The 25976-nt window shown below is 44.4% G+C and overlaps 1 protein-coding gene across 1 annotated transcript in view; it reads left to right on the plus strand.

Moving 5' to 3' along the window:
• Window positions 1-25976, plus strand: part of LOC145411527 (kelch-like protein 17) — a 71797-nt gene that overhangs the window by 204 nt on the left and 45617 nt on the right. The window contains exon 2 of the mRNA XM_080281538.1: window positions 12955-13051. Coding sequence (XP_080137664.1) covers window positions 12955-13051 — 97 coding nt within the window. The remainder of the gene's footprint in view (window positions 1-12954; window positions 13052-25976) is intronic.

Consider the following 25976-nt stretch of genomic DNA (forward strand, 5'->3'; position numbering starts at 1 on the left):
GGAATTAGTCTTATGAATCTGAAGCTGACAATACTGATTTAGACCAAATACAGAGTTATCAATATATAATTCCCCTTACTGCCAGGCAGTTTTTGCTGTTTTGTGATTCTGCATCATGTGTTAATTTCTTACATTCACTGCCACATCCACGCTCACACCAGCAGAATGAGCTGGCCCTGTAACATGTATCGCCAAGCGAGTTTCTATTAGAGTAATATTTAAAGACCACTCTGTATTGTCATTATTGTTGGTTGTTGCAGATTCATGAAACTGATTGTCAAAGAACGTAAACAGATAAGCAGAAGAGGCAACAGGACTTTTGTTACCAACTGCCTGTGTGTGAGTGTGTGTGTGTATATATATATATATATATATATATATATATATATATATATATATATATATATATATATATATATACATATATGTATATATAACTCTGTTTATATAAGCTTAAGTAAGGTGTAATGTTTGTGTATACTTTTACTTTTAGCCTACTTACAGCCACTGTTTTCCTGTTCATGAAGAAACTCAGGATCAGCACGTACTCTCTTTTTGTCACTTCTTGTTCCACCACATATCAGTTACCGCCGCCCCACTATAGAACTTTTGGTCTTCTTGCACCTCGGTAGTTCCATTCCCTATTTTATATTTTGTTATTTAGGTTTACTTCGGGACTCAGTGACATTCGAGAGGTACGGCACACATGGTTTTATGCTGTACAGAAGAAAGTGACACAAGGGCAGGTGGACAGATAGCAAGTAGTATGTTGTTGCTTAACCCCTGTCTGTCTGGCGGAGCAGACCCATCAGTCGCAGGTAAGCAACCGTTCCCGCAGGGGTCGTCCCGTGCAGTGAACCGATGTTTCCGTGCGGTAGACAGCGTCTCGCCACGGCGAGGAGCAGAGAAGAATGTGGAGGTTTGGTTCCTGGTTGGACGCCGTATTTACGTCTCCTCCCAGTTAACAGGGGCGCCATGATATGCACATCACCCCGTTTTTACCATTCAGCGTTGTAAATGGTTTCCTTGGTTAGAGGAAACCATGAGGCTTTTGATTCAATGTAGAGCAACCTGAAGTGGAAAGAAGAGTAAGAAGAAGCGGTGTCAAGGCACAGCATACCCGTCCCTGGCAGTCATTTTAATGCTGGCGTATAAACACAACAGAATATCTAGTTAGAAATTGAAAGATGTCACATATCAAATTTGGAGTAAATCGGGTGAAAATTGACGATTTTATGCCCATTTGAAATTTTAGGCCCTACCCACCAGACATTGACCCCCTTACCGTTAACTTGGGAGGTGACCCGCGTGATGTAATAAAGCATAAGATGCAGATTTGAAAGGTGCCCCATCAGATTTTGGTTTCATGTCGATATGACGAATTTGAAAGGATTTATGGCTATTTTATTTTATTTTTTCATTGTTGGGGGGCCTACAGCCTGGATCCTGGCCAAATTTGGCCCAAAATTTAATGAGGTGATCTGAAGGTCATAGCCCATCATCCCTCTGATTTTCGGGTAATACAAAGGGACAGAAAACATCGGAGAAAGAGGAAGAAAGGACAGGCAGAGAAAAGTAATGCTAAAGGTACATTACAGTTCAGTGGAAAATAAGCTGGCTTTGAATAACGTCCTAACCAAAGGACCTTTCACCAAGTATACGAGTAGTAGCAGTAGTGGTAGTAGTAGTAGTAGTTACAGACCCAGGCTCATCTGAACGTGAACCCAGTGGACTGCAGGCTGAAGTTACTCTTCTGCATTACACCGTCCTCCTCGTAGGGGATAAGGAAGGAAGTGAGGGACATTTGTATAACCACGCCGAGAAGGCGTCATATCAGTGGCAAAACGTGAACGCGTCCCCCTCCAGCACCAGACATATGAGTCATGTGCTGTAATGTACACACACTCAAAGAAGTATCGTTACAGGGGAGTCCGATGAGTTTCATACTGAACAATCCAGCTGTCTGGGTAGGGCTGGAGGAAGGCTGTTATCACACGTTTCATTCGTGGTGTCAGTTTGTATCCTGCAGAAGGTGTAGTGGTACTTTTTTGAGTGTGTGTACATGGTACAGTGATAGGCGAGAAAGAAATAGCTGTCTTTGTACTGTGAGGGAGAGTTGTGTAGGTAGGTGTTAGCCACATAGAGTGAATGGGCCTCAATGTGGGCGTGACTGTGTATTAAGGAAGCTCCCTAACACCTTCTCCTAAGCGATTTATTTTGGTTATTACACCTTACTGACCTATTTTGTATTGCATAACTCCTTCCAATATCGCCATACTCTGCATAAATAACGTACAAAAGGATATTAACCACCCGCATCACAAGAGTAAATAGTTAAGGAAGAGGTGTGAGGGAGCTGCCTCACCCAGCGAGAATACAGGCGTAGGTGTCAGCTTGAAGTGTATGGACTGGAGTACTGCCTTCTCTTTGGGGACAACAATGTTCAAGGCAGCGTGATGGCACAATAAGCAGCGAGGTAGAGAAGCCAGATATACCTAAGGTCCATATTTGTGGTTAAGGAAGCTCCCCGACACGTTTCCTCAGCAATTGATTTTTGGATATGTCTGGTTTGTACAGCACGTTATTTATGCAGTGTATGGAGATATTAGAAGGATTTTTTTTATAATAGAATAGGGCAGTGCGTAATAAGCAATATAAATCGCATAGGAAAAGGTGTTAGGGAGCTTCCTTAGCCGACGAGAATACCACCTAAACTATTTTTACTAATGATTGTCCCGAAGGATCGTATTGTAGATGACACAGGAGGCTTCGTAGTTTCTCTTCTTTGGAGATATCTTTAGTATATTGCACATTAACATTCCCTGCTATGCTCTTTATATCGGTTTAATGTCGACGTCATTTGCATCAGTAACGCACCAGGGGATACTGAGGTGCTATAAGCTGAATAAATCACTGAGAAATACATAAATAGTTAGATAAATAAATAAATATGGTGCCACGAAATCTCCAAAGTTACTCTGAATACGGGCCAATTTCAGGGCTTGCCTTACAACTTCGCGCACCCAGTTTTGACAATTGGAACTAATGATTGCAGATTCTGGACCTGTCACTTACGTTGTTCAAGCTGCCTAACAACAGTCAAAGTTCGTATTGCTCCTGTTCTCATAATCAATGTTGGCTGTAGATATTTGGCGTAACAACAATAGGCATAGTCCTTCTCAGTAGCTGCAGTAACAGTAGTCGTAGGCATTATCATTCTGCCTACAGTACCGTAATAATAATCATAGCCGGTATCATTCTACCTGCAATAAAGGTGATCGTCGCTGGTATCGTTCTAGATGGAGCAACAATTATAGTAGTAGCCGTTATTGTTCCATAATAATTGCAGCAGTCGTTATTGTTCCATAGCTAGCCATGGTTATTACAGCTTCAGCTCTCGCAATAACAGTCGTAGTCGTTATTATCCCAGCTACCGTAACAGGTCCTAGTTGCTATTAGTCTGGCAACAGTAATAGTACTTATGGGTGTTTTCATTCTGGCTACTGTAATAATAGCCATCATCGCCCCGGCTGTTGTAATAATAGGCACCATCATCCTCGCTGCTATAATAATAAATCTCAGCATCCTAGTTGCTGTAACAATAGCTGTCATCATTCCGGCTGCTGTAACAATAACCAACATTACCCGTGCTGTCCAAACAATAGCTATCATCGCCTCGGCTGCTGTAACAATAACCATCATTGTCTCAGCTGCCATAATAAAAGTCATCGCCCTCCCGGTTGCCATAACAAGATCCCTCATCATTCTTGCCGCCATAACAGTAACTGTCATTATCCCAGCTGCTGTAACAGTAATCATCATCCCAGGTGCCATAACAAAAGCTGTCATCATCCCAGGTAGTGTAACAATAACCATCGTCGTCCCAGCTCCCGTAACAATAGCCGTCACCTTTCAGACTGCTGTAACAATAGCCTTCACCATCCAGGCTCCTTTAACAATAGCCATCATCGTCCCGGCACCCGTAACAATAGCCGTCATCGTCCTGGCTGCCATAACAATACCTGTCTTTGTCCCGGCTGCCATAACCATAGTCGTAGTCGATAGTGTTGCCAACCGCCATAACTGTCCCCACGGCCTTATGGTGGCGGGGTTTGAATTCATATCAGCCTTCTCTTTCACCTGCGCGTACGAGGGGGATATAAGTTAGAATGCCTTTATTCTAACCTAAAATAGATTCTTAACTCCTACCTCAGTTGATGGCCAGATGTTGTCAGATTGGAGGGTTGATTTGACTATACCCTTTTTACTCTAACTTGGCTTAAAATTGCCATTTCTCCATCTTGATTATGGAGTTGTAGTAGGAGTTTAACAATAGAACACGATGCCAGTCACGAAGAAACGCAATGGAAAGGATGTAGATCTACGGTATTGTCTTATTCTGCCACTGAGCTACGTGAAATAAGCTCCAGAAGAGCAAAAATCTGGGCCAAATTAATAGAAAATGACTAGTAACCAAGGAGACTCGTTCCTATACCTCATAACTTAGGCTCGTCGAATTTCATGCAACAGCGTCTTAGTATTGGAGTTCTAGGAGTGACCCAGTTCCCTCAGATGATGACAAACTAACAACAGCCCTTTGACTCCGGTGACGTGGTTGTAGATGCGGGAATGTATCTAGGGGCGGCCCTGTCTGCCTGTCTTTCACTGACGTTTTTCGGACGCTAGGGGCTTTAGCGAAACAAATTAAGACCCTGAAACACTCGCATTTGTCCAGTGCTTTTGTATTAGTTTATATTTTTCGTTACCTTCTACCCCCATTCTGTATTATATTCTGGTATTGTATATTTTCTTTCTGTATTTATTAGTTTATATTTGTATTCTTCCTACTTCCAAGTGATTTTTTTCCCCTGATTAGGAGAGACTTTTTAAACTGGATGGGTTAGATAAAATTCCATTAATTCTTTCAGTGCTATATTCCTTTTACCCTAACTTAGGCTAAAATTACCGTCTGTCAATCGTGAATGCTGAGTTGTAGCAATAAACTAACCCTGGACTATGATGCTAGTCATAAAGAAGTGCTATGGAGAGGATATAGAGCCGTAGCATCATCTTTCTCTGCCATGGAACGAGCTGCATAAGGACGAAAATCTGGGACAGGTTAAGGCGAAAGGAGTAAAGGGCCTTCTACAAAGCTGAGGAAAATCGTCTGGTAACAGGAACAAAAATATAAACATGGCCAGGTATCCTCAGGCTGAAGGGATTGAGTGTATATCCTTATTAAATCTGCGACCCACAAATATTCCTTATATTTGTAAACTCCTTGGTGAATGCAACACGTCGGCGGAGGCGGTGGTGCAGGGGTTAGCGCATCCACCTCGCAGTTAGAACCTGGATTTGATTCTCCGGTCGATTAAACTCTTAGAGAAAGTTTGTTTCGCCCCTTCCTCTGTATTCATTCACCAGTACAATTGGGGACCTGGATGTAACGTCGACTATTGCGGTCTTATTCTAGGAGAAGGTTAGGGCTTAGAAAAATTGAATATCTTAATGATCCACGTGCAGTTCATAGGCATTAATCCTAGACTGTCTTATTTTACAGCAGGTCAAAGCAGCACTTGCATAACTATCATGTATTCACCAAGAGCCTTTCCTATTTTAGTCTTGGGCGTCTGTAAGCAGGTCCTGTAGCTTTTTTCCGCCATAACGTGGCCCATATCTTCGTCATTTTGCAGCTTATTTCACGGAGTTCAGTGACAGACAATACTACGGCTTTGTATCCATTCTTCGTGACGGGTTATATTCTAGTGTTTATCTATTGATGGCAATTTGTGAAAATTATAAAGCAAATAATGCCGACAAAATGGTGGTAAAAACATACCTTGTGAGGCGAAGGTCTTTACTGAGTTACAAAGTGCCGCTCGGCTTGACAAAGCAGAGCGAAACATTGTTACTCAGGAAAGACCTCCACATCACAAGGTGTGTTTTTCTCACAATGAAGATGGCAGTTCTAGGCGGTTAAAGTGAACAAAGGTATAGTACTGGTATACGGATGAAGATGTATAGGATAAGATCAGTATAGCTTAGGTTTTGGGCACCCGCCGGTCAAGTAGCCCAACCCAACTACATTAAGTAAATTGGCAATAAGATAATGGGCGAAACCACTTTGTGGGATCCGCTTCATTGGAGGCAATCAGTCCTGGCAATAGCCGGAGATAGATAAGAGAGTGCTGGTAGTTTAGAGTTCAGTAAGCATGGTGGAGTGATATATCGTATCTCGCTTATAGTTCGTTCACCTTGGCGCAGATTTTCTTCCTTTTGCAGCTTATTTCCCGTACCTAATGGCAGAGTAAGACAGTACTGCGGCTCTACATCCTTTTCATTGTCTAAAACTTCTTCGTGAATACTGTAGCTCTGTATCCTAGTGTTAATCTCTTATTACAGCTCAACATTCAAGACAGAGAGACAGCAATTGTAGGCCATGTCTGGTTGACAGTTTAGTGCAGACATGTAATAGGATTTTAGTTCTTCCTTGACGTAATACTATGGTGACTACTTCACTTACCGCTTGTGGTGCAAGCAGCCTGGCAGCTACGAGAGAATGAAGGTGAAATTGTAAATATCTTTCTTCCTGTTTATATTCTTAAAGAAATATGTGAGCCGTGTACTGTATCCATATACCGGTATGTTTTATGTACACACACACACACACACACACACACACACACACACACACACACACACACACACACACACACACACACACACACACACACACACACACACACACACACACACACACACACACACACACACACACACACACACACACACACACACACACACACACACACGGACGCACGCGCAATCTCGTAAGAGTAAAACAGTACCAAGTACCAAACACCAGATTATTGCCTGTCACCGTGGCTGGTATGTTTGCTCAGTGGCTGCTACGTTCCTGTCAGCTTTCTCTCTGTTCCAATTGAGATGAGACTCCCTGGGTCACCGTGATGGATAGTGGTGGTCGGCCAAACAGCACCCAGGCATCCCATCTGTCTTCCACCCCTCTCCCTGCCTTCAACAATGTCCTTAATTGCAGTAGTCACCAGTTTGCTCCCCTCCCCGACACCAGTACCCTTCTCCATCTCGTACCACCTACTGCACTTGCATGAGCTAATATTCGTTCACATTCTCTCGCACTATTGTGTCTTGCTTTTCATATTTCTTATTCCTCTAGAAGCGTCATCGAATATTCACCCATCTCACATTCTTTTGTTCTGTGCTTTGTATTGGTGTTGCTGTAATGTTTTATGTAACATCTTCCATCGTCCCAGCGGCAGGGAGGTGCAGACGAACTTTTAATCGTGATTGTACCTATCCTTCACCCCAGACACAACTCGCTCGTCCCCCTCCATCCCAGCCACAACCTCTCTCGCACCCCATCACCACAGCCACAACCTCTCTCACACCTCTTCAGCTCAGCCACAACCTCTCTCACTCCCCTCCACTCCATCCACAACTTCTCTCACACCCCTTCATCCCTTCACAACCCCTCTCACACCCCTCCACCTCAGCCACAACCTCTCTCACCTCCACACCTTGAAACGTAGCCACTGTCGACATTCATTCAGCCCAAGTTTTCATTTCCCCGGTCATTTATCTCCACGCGGGCAGATTTCAAGGAAAGGGTGCAATAACTGGTTTTGATTTACGGTTGCACGGCGCCGACTTCCTCACCGGCTCAAGATTTCTGTTTGTTAATTTGCTCTGCCTTCATTCTCAGTCTTACACGAGCGCTTGGGTCTTTTCCGTATTTCTGTGCCTGGTTGTTAAGAAGGGTGGATGGTCAGACCTTATAATTCTGCTGGTGTGTGGAGCTACGGTGGTTGGGTGGTCAATGTGTTCGTCTTGTGATGCGTTCGGTTCGAAATTTAAGTCGTAGCTAGCGGATGTATTAAGTAAGGTGTGGTAGTATGGTATGCTCTTTTAAATGGTTGTATGTGTTCACACCCTGGTGGTTCATTCCGGTGTCATATACAGGTTTTGACACACACACACACACACACACACACACACACACACACACACACACACACACACACACACACACACACACACACACACACACACACACACACACATAATCATTACAAGAAATTCCCATCCATCACTGTCAGCACAGACACCCCTTCCCCTAACGTCCCTAGTATATATAGACAAGGTTATTTCTGGCGTCCATTCCCACTGCGAGCAGGTCCGGTCTTTCAGGGATGTTACACACACACACACACACACACACACACACACACACACACACACACACACACACACACACACACACACACACACACACACACACACACAGAAGCATGTACATTATCTCAGTCGCTCTTGCCTTTTGCTGCCATTTATTAGCACATTTTCCTCTCCTTTTTTCAAATTTACCACGCAAATTAGCAAAAAATAAAGAAAAAATAATCCACTAATGGCAGTCATAAACAAAGAAAAGTGGCAGTTATGTTTACACGCCACTGCATTATAGCAACTTAACGAAGGCATGAAATTGGGATGGACTTTTCTGCACTGTTTTATGCTGGCCAGAAATATGCGTAACAATTTGGAAGGAAAACTTAAATTAACCTAAGGAACTAATTAAAGAATGAGGGTTACCAGATATTAATGTGACTGACCTGTTATTCTTCCCTGAGTGGCATTATGTGAGCCGTCCCTTGGATTTAACCTGTTATGGGCCACGTCCCTGACCAGCTCTACCACTCGGGGTCCATTTGGTTCCGTGATTACCCGTTAGCATAGTATATGGTTTCCTGGTCTCCGGGAAACCATTTGGCTTGTCATTCAGTGTACAGTCATCAGAAGGTAGCACTACATCAAGTGACTGGATGGTGGGCGTCAGCGCCTAACACACACACACACACACACACACACACACACACACACACACACACACACACACACACACACACACACACACACACACAAGACGAGAGACTAGTCTATCCAAGGAATATATTACTTAGGAGGGCATCAAAAGAAAAACTATATATATTACCGAAGTGTATTGAAAGTATAGTTCGTGAGGTTGGCAAATGAAGGCACAAAGATATCCCTGTCCCATCAAAAGCAAGACTAAGTTATTGCTGTTGTACTTCGTTGTCTGTAGCCACTAAACAGGAAGCGGCGTTCGTGATACGGAACATTTTTTGCCGCTGCGAGTATGTGTTCGATCGTATCGTGCTCGTAACTTACCAGGCTCGTTGAATCAATGACCCTGACGTCTCAAGGTGACTGACCTTTACTGGAGAATTTCTGGAGAGAGAGAGAGAGAGAGAGAGAGAGAGAGAGAGAGAGAGAGAGAGTGTGTGTGTGTGTGTGTGTGTGTGTGGAAATAAAAGGTTTGCCATGTGCATTAATCGGGTGTTTTTCGTGTTCGGTCGTGTAATGCCATCAGGGACGTGAGTCGGTTTGCTGCTTTTAACTCTTCCCCACGATGACGTATTTCACATTTCATTCGCCCTACTACCAGACGATTTACTTCGGTGATTTTTTTTTTTTTTTTTTTTATTTGATGGGTTTGATATATCCTTCTGTAGCCTCACTCTACAATGGACTGTCCAAAGCTAAATATACAGTACATGTAATACTGTAGTTTGGTAGCAATGGTGATTATTAAAAAAAAAGGTGGTTGGGATTGAAGAAATGTTCACATTACGGCCACCTAGCTTAATCCTGGAAACGCGTAGCATTAGATTCTGTAGATCACTGTTAGCATGGTTGGTAGTAAAGTATAAGGGACTAAACTAATATAGGAGTCTGGCTTGGATCACTAACTGGGAGATTTGGACTGTCTAGAGGGTGGAGAGAAAGGACTACAACCCAGGTACACTACATAGAGGTTGGCTGGGGAGATGGAGGCGGTGAGCAGAACCCCCCCCCTCCCCATCCTCGTTGTAGAACTTTCCAAGAAGTTATGGACGCTGCCCTGCCAAGTTGGCCACCACTGCCAGCTAGTGACGGTTGTAAATTTCGTAAAAAAGACAAAGAAATGAAAAAAAATGTGTGTGTGTGTGTGTGTGTGTGTGTGTGTGTGTGTGTGTGTGTGTGTGTGTGTGTGTGTGTGTGTGTGTGTGTTTGTGGTGGGGTTGGATGGATGTTTGTGTATGTGTGGCTGTGCGTGTGCGTGAATATGCGTGTGCGTGTCAGTGAGGCCACCCTAAAAATTGAGTGCACCATCCCGTCACCTGAAAACTTTGGCAACGCGTGGTGTCAGTGGCCATCCCCTACATGGAAACAAACACAGGCTGTAAAATAAAGAGTTCAAAGTTTAGCTGGGGAGAGTGGAGTGGAGGAGGGAGAGATGGGAGTCGTAAAGGTAGTCATAAGAGTCGTCTGCTTTGTTGAACTACCTCGCCGCCTGCCAGAGAAAGAGAGAGAGAGAGAGAGAGAGAGTCGATGTATCAGTCTGTCAGCAACATAATGAAAAAGTATTGGGTGGAATTCAAGCAGATTTGAAAGGATTGTCGACCATCAGAGGAACAAATGAGTATATAAATATTTGCCCCCCAAAATGTCAAAGGTCAAGGCCAAAAGAGAGATAGATCTGCCCTGGCGAAGGTGTGCGCACTCTGAATGCTATTATGGCTGTGTGGTAGCGTGGATATGGATGCGTGTGTGTGTGTGTGTGTGTGTGTGTGTGTGTGTGTGTGTGTGTGTGTGTGTGTGTGTGTGTGTGTGTGTGTATGTGTGTGAAGGTGAAGAAAGTGTTAGGTTAATGCCTGTCGACTGTATGAAAATCATTGTTGTATAACCAGGCAGAGGAGCCGCCAAGATATATCGGTGCCACCACATGAAGGCGTCCCTCTCCACAATAGCCATAAAAGCAATCAGTCAATTATTCCAAACCCCAGTCTTTCCCTAGAACACAACCCACAGCAGTCAAAGTTACATTCAGGTCCCTAATTTTACCTTTGGGTGAGTAGGGGCAAAGGTAAAACAAACTGCACCCAACAGTCTGATCGGCGAAAAAGCTTTGTGTATGACCTGTCTCGCGTGTGGGGAGTTTTGTTGTCCGCCTTAGTTTCGCCTCCCTCTCTTGTCCAGCTCACTTGTTGCTAATTTTGGTTAATGTGACAGGTGGGGGTGGGGATGTGGGGGGTATAATTACAGATGGGTGTGTGTGTGTGTGTGTGTGTGTGTGTGTGTGTGTGTGTGTGTGTGTGTGTGTGTGAGAGAGAGAGAGAGAGAGAGAGAGGGAGAGAAGAGGGGGAGGGGGGAACTCTTTACAGTCACTTCTCTCTTTTTATGGGGGGACGAAAGAGAAAAAATGAGAATATTTAGCCACGCACTTTGACGCTTTTCTTTATTATTTTTTTCTTGCTACAGTCGGCCGATTCTTATTTCACTCTGGGGAGACCTCTAAAGGAAGACCATTTTCTCTCCTAGTGCAAGAGACCCTTCGTAATCTAGGAAAATTGTGTGGGAGGCAGAGTACAGTAGGAAAATGGGCATCGTAGGGACGTTGTGGGACGTTGGTATTGTGGTGTGTGTGTGTGTGTGTGTGTGTGTGTGTGTGTGTGTGTGTGTGTGTGTGAGAGAGAGAGAGGGGGGGGAAGTGTGTGCGATTGGTAACTCTTGACATGCACTTCACCTGTCTCTCATGCCAAAGTGTGGAGTGAGTCAGGCGTGTGTGTGTGTGTGTGTGTGTGTGTGTGTGAGAGAGAGAGAGAGAGAGAGAGAGAGAGAGAGAGAGAGAGAGAGAGAGAGAGAGAGAGAGAGAGAGAGAATGTTTGCACACACACTCACGCACACACACACACACACACACACACACACACACACACACACACACACACACACACACACACACACACACACACACACACACACACACACACACACACACACACATACACAATTTGTAAAAGCTATATTTGGGAGAATGACTGGAGTAAGGAAAAATAACTTTAAGTCATACACAGACTAGAGATTGGTAAGGTGTGTGTGTGTGTGTGTGTGTGTGTGTGTGTGTGTGTGTGTGTGTGTGTGTGTGTGTGTATGCGAAAGATGGTAGGATGAGGTAGTTAGGCCATTTTGCATGTACACGTTTTTGCAGGAATTAAAGTATTAGTAAGTGTGTTCATAGTCCGCTAAATTGTTTTTGAGGAAGGTGTGGTAGGAATGGGTAAGGTAGAGAGGTCATTATCCACACGCACTGGAGCTGTGTTTACCTTAGAACTTGCAAAATGTGTAGGGAACTGAATTATGTATGAGGAGGGATGTTAGGGGCGAGGTAGAGGGACCATTTTTACATGTACCTCAGCCGTAATTACCGTCGAGCCAGCCAAGGTGTGCAGAGTGCGTTGAATTATGTATGAGGCAGGGTGGTGGGGTGAGGTAGGTGGGTAGACTGCCGTAGGTGCTGGTAAAGTGAGCAGTCTGTCGATTTTATTTATGAGGAAGGGCGGTGACGGGGGGGAGAGGCTATTTTACACGCACTCTAGTTGTAATCACCTTAGAACCAGCCAAGGTGCGTAGAGTCTGTTGAATTATTTAGGAGGGATATTTGGGTGACGTAGTGGGCCCAGTTTTAAACGCATTTCAGCTTACATATCTTAGAATCTGCCATTGTGTGTAGAGTCCAAGGATGTTATGATACGGTAGAATTTGCTGATATATTGGACCTCATCAGTACATTGGTCTTTTGGCTGTTTGTTCTTGTTATCTCCAGACGGTTATACTCATTTTAAGGGAGATGGAAGGGGTTAATGTAGGCTATATCAAACCCCAGCAGTTCAAAGTCTGTAGTAAGGCGAATAAAATCACCTGAACACAGCAAGAGTATAGTGGAAAATACTTCATCGAATCTTAAGAAAGGATTGTGGGTTGTGATGGAGAAGTCATTGTCCACATCCACTTTTGCTGTAATTCTCCTAGTCAGCCAGAGTGAGCTGAGTGTGTGAATGTTTACTTTCCTTGCAGCTGTGTGATATCGAGCTGGTGGCTGGTGCTGTGTCGGTGTACGCCCATAGAGTGGTCCTGGCCGCAGCGTCAGCCTACTTCCACGTCATGTTCAATAGTGAGTACTTGGGGCCAGGGTTGTGGTAGGGAAGCTTGTGTTATGATAAGTTTATTTTCTCTTTCATATAAAGTACGGTACATTTACCAGAACCATTTCTCTTGCTTCCAACCACTCTGAGGGAAAAAAAAAAAAAAAAAAGACGGGATACTCGGCTACTTGTTTTCTGTTTTATCTTTACTTCCTTGACTATTTTTATTCATTTCTACTAACCAGCCAGTAGTAAAAATCAGGGTACAGGCGATTGGATAGCTCGGTCATATTGGTACTGGCCTTATGTTGGGAGGACACTGTGACATACGTTCGAGCCCCTGTATTTACCACTAAGTTTATGGGGTGAACAGTCCGCTTACGTCTGTGCACAACAATCAGACAACCAAAACCTACACCAAACCGCTCTCTGTCCCCAGTGTCCTCAGTTTCACCGTCTTTGCCATTTGTCTGTCTCTTATTACCCCCTGTGACTATACCCATTTAGCAGGGGACGCTGTTAGAGGACTTTGCCAGGGGACGCTATTCTCTTCATCATTATTACTTCTTTATTTATACCATCTCCTTACCTTATTATTCAACTTAGGATATACTTTGCACACTGGGGGGTGAAATAAAGCCTTCATTAAATCCTTCACTGTTAGAGGTCCGCCCTAAGGTAAATATAATCGTCTGTTCGGTAGCTTAATTAAACAGGAAAGGCGTCTTTGGTTTCAAGGGGTTAAAAAAAAAAGACGTTATAAGGGCACATCACATAATAAGGGCACATCACATAATAAGGGCACATCACACAGTAAGGGCACATCACATAATAAGGCCACATCGCAGAGTAAGGGCACATCCCAGTTAGGACGCATCACATAATAAGGGCACATCACATAAATAGGGCACATCACAGTTAGGGCATCACACAATAAGGGCACATCACATAAATAGGGCGCATTACAGTTAGGGCATCACACAATAAGGGCACATCACATAAATAGGGCGCATTACAGTTAGGGCACATCACACAGTAAGGGCACATCACACAGTAAGGGCACATCACACAATAAGGGCACACCACACAATAAGGGCACATCACAATAAGGACACCACACAATAAGGGCACATCACAATAAGAACACCACACAATAAGGGCACATCACACAATAAGGGCACATCACAATAAGGACACCACACAATAAGGGCACATCACACAATAAGGGCACATCACAATAAGGACACCACATAAGGGCACATCACACAATAAGGGCACATCACAATAAGGACACCACACAATAAGGGCACATCACAATAAGGACACCACACAATAAGGGCACATCACACAATAAGGGCACATCACAATAAGGACACCACACAATAAGGGCACATCACACAATAAGGGCACATCACAATAAGGACACCACACAATAAGGGCACATCACACAATAAGGGCACATCACAATAAGGACACCACACAATAAGGGCACATCACAATAAGGACACCACACAATAAGGGCACATCACACAATAAGGGCACATCACAATAAGGACACCACACAATAAGGGCACATCACACAATAAGGGCACATCACAATAAGGACACCACACAATAAGGGCACATCACACAATAAGGGCACATCACAATAAGGACGCCACACAATAAGGGCACATCACACAATAAGGGCACATCACAATAAGGACACCACACAATAAGGGCACATCGCACAATAAGGACAGCACACAATAAGGACACCACACAATAAGGGCACATCACACAATAAGGGCACATCACAATAAGAGCACATCACAATAAGAGCACATCACAATAAGGACACCACACAATAAGGGCACATCGCACAATAAGGGCACATCAGAGTAAGGACACCAGACAATAAGGGAACATCACATATAAAGACACATCACACAATAAGGGCACATCACACAGTAAGGACACATCGCAAGGGGACATCACCAGAACACAACAAAGCACATCACAAAAGCACATCACCAGAGCAAACAGTATGGGCAAATGGGGGGAGCATTGGAAAGATATTAGCGTGGATTTATGAAGGAACATTACAGAGGGTGGGGAGAGGTACTTAGGGGGAACATTGGAAGGGGAAATCAACAGGGAAGGGGTGGAGGATACAAGGGGAGGGGGGCTTAGGGAAGGCTGTAGAGGGGACACTTAAGCCCTTAAATCCAATTGCGTGTTTTCGTTTCATTTTTGCCATTTCTAGACGGTTTTGTTCAATTTAGGGAAGATTTCAAGTAGTGAGGGGGTTTCTGGAAGGCTGCATCAAATCCCTTTTAGTTTGAAAAGTATATACGAAGCTGAGTAAAATCGTCTGGGGTTAGGAAGAATGAAAGGCAAAATAATCGGATTGTAGGGGCAGATCAGGAGTGTGACAAGGGAAACAGGAAGAAGGGGACAGCTAAAGAAACACCATTGGAGGAGGAAGGGAGGGAACACAAGGAAGACAGTAAATGACACTAAGAGGATGTATCAGAGAAGAGGGAAGCGCCAGGAATAGGACAGTCAGGGGAACACCAGTGGGGGAGGACTTAGAGGGCATGCCAGAGGAGAGGCTGTGACAAAGGGTACGTCAAGAAAGGGACAGCCAAGGAGACACAAAGAAGGCACTGAGGGACACTTAGAGATGTCGTACCAGAGAAGAGACTGTGACAAAGAGGAAGATCAAGAAGGGTACAGACAAGGGGACACCACTGGGGGAGGGAAGGAGGGAACATAAAGAAGGCACTGAGGGGCTATGAGAGGGTATACCAGAGGAGGGATAGTGACAGTGAAACGTCAAGAAGGGAGACAGCCAAAGGGACACCGCGGGGGAGGTAGGCGACCAAGGGGACATCCCAAACAAAACTCCAAAGGGTACAACCAGGAAGAGACCACGAAGTAAATTGATACACACAGGGAGACCGTCGTGAATATTACTATAAAAAAAAAAAAAAAAAAACGAAACTACACAAACTTAATCATACTTATTCCAACGTAACCGAGACTAGTGAGATTAACCGTATGTATTTCTTCATGTCTAACCAAAACTACCCACTTATATTAATTTTAGCCCAACCCAGACAACGCAAGCTTAAACACACCAATTTTAACCTAACCCAAACCGCAGACGCGTAATTACGTCAACTCCAACCCAACCAAAACCACGCATACTTAACCATATCTGAACTAGCCTTAGAACCACTCAGACACTAAGCATATCTATCTAACCTTGCCAAAACAACCCATCCCAACCATAACCAACCTAATCCAGCCAGTCTAAGCTAACCACAACTGTCCTAACCTACCTCAAGTCACCTGAACCTAACCATCACTGACCCAACACAATCAGAACAGGAGGATTCAGGGGAAATTTAAAACCACTTAAGCATAAAAGCACACTGAAAGTTAAAATGATATTCCAACATGTCCGCCCCACCAGCAGGACTGTACCCACGGCAGGAATAATAGAGAGAGGGAGAGGTAAGGAGAGGGGAGGAGAGGAGTGAGGGGAAGGGGAGGAGAGGGGGATATCCCAGAGAGGACGCAGCTAAGGGGATACCACAGACCGGGGGGAGGGGAAGTGAAGGGGGAGGGGTGGACCAGTGTTAAAGGGATAGTACCGAGCTCTAAGCAATTTTTCCGGAGTCAAGATGGGGGAGGGGTAAGGGGGGCAGGGGAGGAGAATTTTGGGGGAGAGCGAGAATGACCTCATGGTGGAGGATGGGGTGGGTAGGGGGTTAAAGGACGTAAGGGATGAGAGTGAGGGGGAGGGCTGAGAATGACAGGGAGGGGTGAGGATGGGTAGGGGGCAATGGTTAAAGGGAAGGGGCTATGTGTGTGGGGAGGGGAGTGGCAGCGGGAATTACCTCAGAGTGAAGTTATGGATGGGTGGGGAGGAGTAGGAAAGAAGGGGATGGGGGGTGTGAGTGGGGGGCGGCGGGAATGACCTCAGGGTGGGGCAGGGGGGGCGCAGTACCCCTGGGAGAGTACACTCACCCCTACTCTCTCTCTCTCTCTTCGTTCTCTGTGATCAATAGTGTTCTCTCCCTTCCTTCCTGCTTTACTCCTCCCTCCATCCCTCTCCCTTCCATTCTTACCTTACCCACCTGTGCACTATCTCCTCCCTATTTACTTACCTTCGTCCTGCTTTACTATCCTTGTCTTACTCTCATAAAATAACTAAGAAACGATATCGAAAGGATCATTAGAACATTTGGATGGTTGTTTTCCATTGTACTCTTTCTTCCATTTTTGCCTTACCTGCCACATCACTTCCTCCTTCCTTCCCCTCCTTCCTGCTTCCCTCTCTCCTCCCTCTCCGTCTCTTTATTATTCTTATCTGCCAGTTCACTTCCACCTTCCCTTCCTCCTCTACTGCTTCCCTTCCTTCTTCCCTTCCCCTCTCTTCCATTATTATCTACTTGTTCACCTCCTCATTACATTCCTTCCTCCCTCCCTTTCTTCCATTCTTATCTGATTGTTCACTGCCCCCTTCCTTCCTTCCTCCAATTGTTCCTCTTTTCCATTTTTATCTACTTGTTCACTTTCTCCCATTCTGCTTCCTTCCTACTTTCCCTCCCTCTCATTCCTTCATTCTTACTACCTACCTGTTCTTTTCTTCCATCACTCTATTCTCTTCTTACCTATCTACTGTCTTTCTACTTTCTTCTGCTTCCCTCCTGTTCACTTCCTTCTCCCTTCCCTCCCTCCTGCTTCCTTCGTCTGTCCCTCACCCTTCCTTCATTTCTTCACTTCCTCAACTCTCTTTTACCACATTCCATTTCCTCATTCGTACGTCCCTCCCATTGTTTCTCTCTCTCTCTCTCTCTCTCTCTCTCTCTCTCTCAGGATCGTAAGACCTTTTGAGATACTGCTTGTCCCAGTAACTCTTCCGTGTCCAACCCTCTTGCCTTTCCCGTCACTCAGCTTTACCTCGAACTATATTTTGCTCTCCCTCCCTCCCTGTCTCCCACTCCTTCCCTCTCTCCCTCCCTCCCTCAACATTATCTCTCACCATCTCCCTTCCTTCCCTTTCCTGTTTCCCTCCCTCAGTTCCTCCTTCCTCCATTCTTTCCCTTTCTATGTACTTTTTCCTTCTTTCACTCTTTCTTTCCCCGTTTCTTTTACCTTTCTTCCTTCCTCTTCCATTCTTCCGTCTTACTCATCCCTCTTCGTAATTGTCTTCATATATCATCCCTGCCTCATTCCTTCCCCCTTACTTTTCTTTCCGCCTAATCCTTTCCTTCTTTGTGTCCTTCCTTCCCTCTGTGCTTTCTCTCCCTCCTCTTCTTCCCTCCCTTCCTCTGTCAATGTGATTCCCCTTCCTTGCCCCGCCTGATCTTTATTTTCATTCTACTTCTTCCTTCCCTTCTTTTTCTGTTGTTCTCCTTCTTCGACCTCTCTTGCCCTGTCTTGTATCCCTCCCCTCCATTACATTTTTCTTCCTCTCTTGCTCCTCCCTCTTCCCGCCTCCAGTCTTTCCCTCTCCTCTTCCTGCCTCTTTTCCTTCCTTTCATCCGTCTCTTTTTATTTTTTCTTTTCCTCCCATTCATTACCCTCCTTTACCTATTTTCCACTTCCTTCTCCTCCTGTGCTTTCATTTATCTCATCATCCACGCCCTTCTTCTTTCTCCTCTCTCTCCTACTTCTCTGTCTGCCTCTTTTCCTGCCTCTCTGAGTCCTCCTTGTCCTCCTTAGGGTCCATCAAGATAATTCATCCTGACTAACACCACAACTTTACACTCACCATCGCAAACAAAGCCATCATTAGCCTATCTTATGCTTCATCTTACTTTTCTTTCGTCACTTCCCTCCTCCTACTCATTTTCCTCCTCCTCCTCCTCCTCGTTCTAACTTATCTCCCTTACCATCCCTTCGTCACAACTCATCCCACTTTTTTTCTTCCTTTCTCCTCGCTTCAACTCCTCTTTTCCCCCCTCTTTTCCCGCCTGTTCGATTAACCCTTTCACATCTAAATTTTTCATCATGACAAAGACCACGCTATTATATTTAGGGCGGGAAAAAGACTCGGGAACAAAGGCATAACTAACCTCTACCCCTCTTCCTTTTCAGTGTCCCCTACTTTCACTTTCTCTTTCTTCCCTTCATTACTTCTGTTTTCCGTCGTCGTCGTCGTCGTCGTCGTCGTCGTCGTCGTCGTCGTCGTCGTCGTCCTCCTCCTCCTCCTCCTCCTCCTCCTCCTCCTCCTCCTCCTCCTCCTCCCATTTTCATTCCCTTCCCTCTCCTACTCCACCTCCTCCTCTCTCTTTTCCCGCCTGTTCAGTTAATCCTATGTTCGTCATGGCTAGACCCCGCCATTACGAGTATATTTAATAGGAAATAAGCCCCTGAGACAAAGGGATAACTAACCTGTCTCCTCTTTCTCCTCCTTCGTTTCCTTATCCTTATTCTTTAGCGTCCACACTTTCTCTCTCTTCCTCCCTCCAGTTAACGAGAGAGGGGGTTATATTTTACTCGGCGCGCGCACGGGCCGATGTGTGTGTGTGTGTGTGTGTGTGTGTGTGTGTGTGTGTGTGTGTGTGTATGCTAACAAAAAAACAAACAGTTATCAGTTTTTAGCCAGAACTTGTAGAATGGTTGAGGGTCAGCCATTGAGTAAACCTGTCTTTTTATTAGAGCAATATGTCAAAGGCTAAGGTCATAGGGCTAGGACAGAGTTTAACTTAGCAAAACCAGTTCAAGCTGTGTTTATCCAGTTTAGACCAGACTTAATGGACATGTTGATGGTAAGTCAAGAATGAAGTGATTTCGCTCCTAGCCCAGTCAGTCAAACCTCGAGGTCATAAGGCAAGGTAAAAGTTCGACCCGTGTTTGTGTGTATTAATAAAATAACTTAGAGATTTGTTTGGATTTTAACCATACTTGGTGGAAGATTGAGGGTCAGCTAGCGAGTATGGCTATTGCTTTGAGGACAGAGAGTCAGTGGTCAAGGCCAGTTTCAACAGTTTTCATGTAACTTAGACCAAACTTTGTGGAAGCGTTGGGGATAAGGCAAGAATAAAAGGATTTGGTTTTAAGAACATTCAGCCAAATATCAAGGTCACAAGGAAAGTTCAAAGGACAAGGTGACAGGGGTAGGTCAGATTCGTTTTGATCAGATAATTATAAACCAAACTTCATGGAATGGTTAAGGGTCAGGGGAAAAGATGATGATTCAGTTTTGAGAATAGTCAGTCAAGGTCAGAGTCACAGGGCAAGATCAAAGTTCAGTCTGTGTGTATACAAAATAATTAATGCAGTTTTTATCTGATGTGGATCAAACTTGGTGGATGAGTTGAAGATCAGCCAAGAGGATGACCTATTGCGTTTGAGGACAGTAGGTCAAAGGTCAGGGTCGCATTGCAAGGTCAAACAGTTTTTACCCAACGTAGACTAAACTATGTGGAAGGCTTCACGAGAATATGTGGATAAAGACTTTGAGAAGAATTTGACATAGATCAGGGTGGCAGGGAAAGATCAAGGGCACTTGGCAAAGATAATCCAGACAGTTTCGATCTGATTTAAACCAAAGTTGGTGGAAGGGTTAAAGGTTAGGCAAGAATGGAGTAGTTCGATTTTGAGGGTAACCCGTCGAAGGTGAAGGTCACAGGACAAGGTCAAATATTCGTCCATTAAGGGAGTTGGTGAGCGCGGATGTTGCAGTTCTCTGTCTCTCTCTCTCTCTCTCTCTCTCTCTCTCTCTCTCTCTCTCTCTCTCTCTCTCGTTTTTCTTCTTTTCGTGCCTTTCACCCCCTGACTGGTAGGGTTTCTCACGCTAAATAAAATACTCAAGTGTTAGCATAAATAACATTCTTGGTGTACAGTTAACAAATAAATCGTACCGCCACATTCATCACTTAACATTGCGATCAATTCACTGTGATGTCTTTGCAATTATTAATAGTGATAATTATATTGTAGTGCTCGAAGTGACATAAGCCGGCCCTATACAGAAAGATATATATATAGTCTGAGGTACCAACTTTATAGATAGACTCAGGGGAACGATACTTATTATTATTATTATTATTATTATTTAGGGGGTGCAACAGTAGCAGAGAAAAAGTTTACTCGTAGACAGTTTCCGTAGCTTTTGACCGCTAGGATTTCTCTCAGCTGACTAAAATTGTCTTGAGTTAGCTTGAATAACCTACCCAAGTGCACCAGCCACAGCTAAGGGGTCAAAAACTATGTGGAATAAGCCTTTGAGTCTTCAGTGTCCATCAGGATAATCAACCATGACTAACACCACAAAATTATAGTCACGGCAGGGGACAGAGGGATAACTAGTCGTCCTCTGCTTTATTTCCCTATTTCTTCCACCTTTTCTCTTTACTCTCTTCCTTTACTACTCTCCTTTTCGACTCTTCTTCCTCCTCAGTTTCTTTTTATTCCTCCACGTCCTTCCCCTCGTCCTCCTCCATTCTTTCTCTTCCCTCTCTCCTGCTCCTCTTTTCCTGCCTTTTCAGTTAATCCTCTGGCCATCGACATAATTCTTCATCATGACTAATACCACATGATTATATTCACCGCTGGGAACAGACTTGGAAACTAAGCGATAACTAACCATTCCTTCTTCCTTCTCTTCGTCTTCCTTCCACTCTCCCCCCTTCCCCTCCTCCTTTTCTACTATCCTTCCTTCTTTCTTTCCATCCTTTGTCCTCCCTCTTCCTTCCTTCCTTTTACTCCTTGCCCACCAGTGCTCGCTATCGAGGTATTTGAAATCAATGCCTGTAATGGAGTCCCTCAATTTACTACTATCGACTCTCCCCTAAAGTCAATAATTGTACTGGTAACGGAAAAAATAAATAAATAAAACTTACAAGCAGACATTCCACTCAGTACTTAAGTTAGCCCGTTACCTTTAAGTTAACCCTTTCCCATCGAGGACGTGGTGGTTAATTCTTACTGCCACCAGACGATTTTGTTAAAGCAGGGCGTCTCATTGAAGGGGTGAACGAGGCCTGCATCTATCCCCCCTTCCTATGCTGAGTAAAATCGTCTGAAGTGAGAATGAGGCAAGAAAGACATCGTAGTGAAGTTGAAATGGAGGAAGTTTGGACGGATTGATGGAGCCATAAACTTTTTCTGACTGAGGACGGAATTTTGTGTTTTATTTGTACTACTTTTACATGATTTTACACACACACACACACACACACACACACACACACACACACACACACACACACACACACACACACACACACACACACACACACACACACAGTATCTCATGAATACCTGATCCGTTTTCCATCAACTTTGTCAGAACGTTAGGTGCGGGGATGGGAGGCAGTGATTTGATTCCGGTGCACTACGATCAAAATTCAAGGCCACTGGTTAAGGTCAGATTTTAGGGCGTTGTGTAATCTCATGAAAAATAACTTGACACATTATATACGGATGGGAAGAGGTGATTATTTTGGTGGAGGTCGAACAAAGGTCAAGGTCACACACTCAAGGTCAAGGCTTTGTTCTGTCGTAGCTCTTTTTAATTTTTCCAGACTACCACCAGCCTATAGTATTTAGTTTAAGATTGACTGAGAGAAAGGTCATGGCAGCGTAACAACAGAGGTCATTGCTGGTGTGGTTTTAGGAGAGCATATTGTTAGTTCAGAGGGTAATACAGGCTGTGTCTTATGTCCCATTTCGGATAATCTGATCTGAGTAAAATCGTCCGTTAAATAGCAGGAATAAAGTACAAAGGATGTATTTGGATCGAAGGGGTTAACCAAATTATTGTACTACATCTTACTCTAGCTTGGCCTTAAATTTCTATCCCTCCATCTTGAATACTGAATTGTAGTAATAGATCAGTATTAGACTGTGATCCTAGTCACAAAGAAGTACTATGAAAAGGTTGTAGAGCCGTACCATAGTCTTTTACTGCCACTGAGCTACGTCGAATGGGCTGCAAATGGAAAAAAATCTAGGCCAGGTTAAGGTAATTGGAGTATAACAAGCCAAACATTTCGCCTACAATAAAAGTTTGGCAGCGCCTTTACGGTGGAGTTAAGGAAGTTTGGAGAGATCGATGGAGACATTAACTCCTTCATTCCGAGGACGTCTTTACCCCCGCCTAGGAGGTCATGTATTAGGCTTGGTTGGTATGTTTGTCAGCAACAGCATGCAAAAACTGTTGAATTATGCCAGAAATGAAACAGTGGTTCAGGATCGTCATAGGAACAATTTATGAAATTTAGAGTGAAAAGGGTAAAAAAGGACGATGGTGTGGCCTTGTTGGAGGTTATGTGTTCACCCCTGTTTGTCTGTGTGTAAGTTGATTCATTCAGCTTCGGTGGTGATGTGAGTTCGAGTCCAGGTTCAGGATTTTTTTTTTGTATGATTCTCCAAAAGATATATAAAAAAGTTATTTATTTATTTTTTTTTTTATGCGAGGAAGAAGGAACCAAAGGCCATGAGCCCGCAGTAACAGTTCCCTCCAAGAGAAAAACAAAATACAATATAGAGCCAAATTCAAGATCCGATCATTTTGAGATGCCTGGACAAACTGCGTTTGAAAGACTGGAGATCATAGGCAGCAGGAAATACAGACAGAGGGAGACAGTTCCAGAGCTGACCTGTTGCATAAATGAAAGACTGGGAGTAACGGTTAACTCTTGCATTAGAGAGTTGGACAGAAAAAGGATGAGAGTTTGCTGCCAGACGGGTGCTACGCGCCCGTCGTAGAGGTGGAGGAATGCAAGCAGACAGTTCAGAGGAGCAGTGACCATTAAAGTAGCGATAGAAAAGAGATAAAGATGCAACAGTGCAGCGAAGAGACAGAGGTTGAAGGGAGTCAGTAAGAGGAGGAGAGTTAATGAGACGAAAAGCCTTTGACTCCACCCTATTGAGAAGAGCTGTATGTGGGGAGCCACCCCACACATGAGAGTTGTACTCCACACAGGGGCGGATAAAACCCCTGTATAGAGTCAACAATTGCGCAGGGGTAAAGAAAGAGCGGAGTCGGCTTAGCACACCCAATCTCTTGGAAGCAGATTTTACAAGAGATGTAATATGATCTTTCCAAGATAAGTCCCGAGTAAATGAAACCCCAAGCAAGTTCAAGGATGATGCAGGATTAAGCTGAATATTATTAAACATTAGTGGGTATACCTGTGGAAGATTTTGTCGGGTTGATAGGTGTAAGAACTGAGTCTTAGATGCATTAAAGACAACCATATTATTTTTACCCCAGTCAGAGATACGAGCCAAGTCAGACATTAGGTGTGCCATAGCCTCATCCCTTGTTTGTTGAAGTGACTGTTGAGATGGGCGTTGCGGGAACCGAATGGAAAGGTGAAGGGTGGAGTCATCAGCATATGAGTGGATAGGGTTAGATGTACAGCTTAGAAGATCATTGATGAATAAAAGGAAGAGAGTTGGTGATAGGACAGAGCCCTGAGGAACACCACTGTTGATAGATCTAGGAGAAGAACGATGGCCGTCTACAACAGCGGCTATAGAACGACCAGAAAGGAAGCTAGCGATGAAGGCACAGATAGAAGGATAGAAACCGTAGGAGGGCAGTTTGGAAATTAAAGATTTATGCCAGACTCGATCGAAAGCCTTTGAGATGTCAAGTGCAATGGCAAAGCTTTTGCCAAAGTCCCGAAAGGAGGATGACCAGGAGTCTGAAAGGTAGGTGAGAAGATCGCCAGTGGAGCGTCCCTGACGGAACCCATACTGACGATCGGAAAGAAGGTTGTGATAGGAAAGATGCCTTAAAATTTTTCTATTAAGAATTGACTCGAAAACTTTTGAAATACAGGACGTTAAAGCAATTGGACGATAGTTGGAGGGTTGGGAGTGGTCACCCTTCTTTGGGACTGGCTGAATGAGAGCAAACTTCCAGCAAGAAGGAAAGGTACAAGTTGACAGACAAAGACGAAAGAGTTTGCCTAGGCAGGGTGTAAGCACAGAAGCACAGTTCTTGAGAACAACAGGAGGGACCCCATCAGGCCCATATGCCTTGTTAGTACTGAGGCCAGTGATGGTAGAAAATACATCAACTGAAGAAATTTTAATGTCAGCCATGAGGAAGTCAGAGGAGGGAAGTGATGGAGGAACAGCACCGGAATTGTCTAAGATGGAATTGGAGGAGAAAGTCTGTGCGAAGAGATCTGCTTTATCAGTAGAAGAAATAGCTACAGAACCATCAGAGTAGAAAAGAGGAGGGAAGGATGATGAGGTAAAGTTGTTAGAAAGATTTTTGGCAAGATGCCAGAAGGAGCGGGAAGAATTCGAGTTGGAGAGTTGAGAGCATTTAGTATGGATGAAATTATTTTTAGTAGAGCGAAGAACAGACTTAGCACGATTCCGGGCAGAAACGTAAAGATGATGTGATTCAGGGGTGGGTTGGCTCCGGTACCTTTTGTAGGCCCTCTCCTTGTTGCGGACAGCATTAGAACAAGCGTGATTAAACCAAGGCTTTCTTGCGTTAGTCAAAGGATATGAGAAAGGAATGTATGCTTCCATGCCCGAGAGAATAACCTCCGTAATGCGCAAGGCACACTCAGATGGCTCACGGCCATGGAAGCAATAATCATTCCAGGGAAAATCAAAGAAGTACTGCCTGAGGGCCTCCCAGTCTGCGGCTCCAAAATGCCACAGACGACGTTTCCCTGGAGGGTCCACAGGCCGTACCGGAGTGATAGGACAGGTTAAGGTAATAAGGTTGTGATCGGAGGAGCCCAACGGAGAGAAAAGATTAACAGAGTAAGCAGAAGGATTAGTTGTGAGGAAGAGGTCAAGTATGTTGGAGCTCTCTCCAAGGCGGTCAGGGATACGGGTAGGGTGCTGTACAAGCTGCTCTAGGTCATTAAGGATAGAAAAGATGTAGGCTTGTTCACCAGGTGGATCCGTGAAAGGAGAGGAGAGCCAAAGGTGGTGGTGAACATTGAAATCTTCAAGAATGGAGATTTCAGAGAA

Source organism: Coenobita brevimanus, chromosome 90 (genome assembly GCF_032717465.1).
Source record: "Coenobita brevimanus isolate Jiangsu-jjx chromosome 90, ASM3271746v2, whole genome shotgun sequence".
Lineage (NCBI taxonomy): Eukaryota > Metazoa > Arthropoda > Malacostraca > Decapoda > Coenobitidae > Coenobita > Coenobita brevimanus.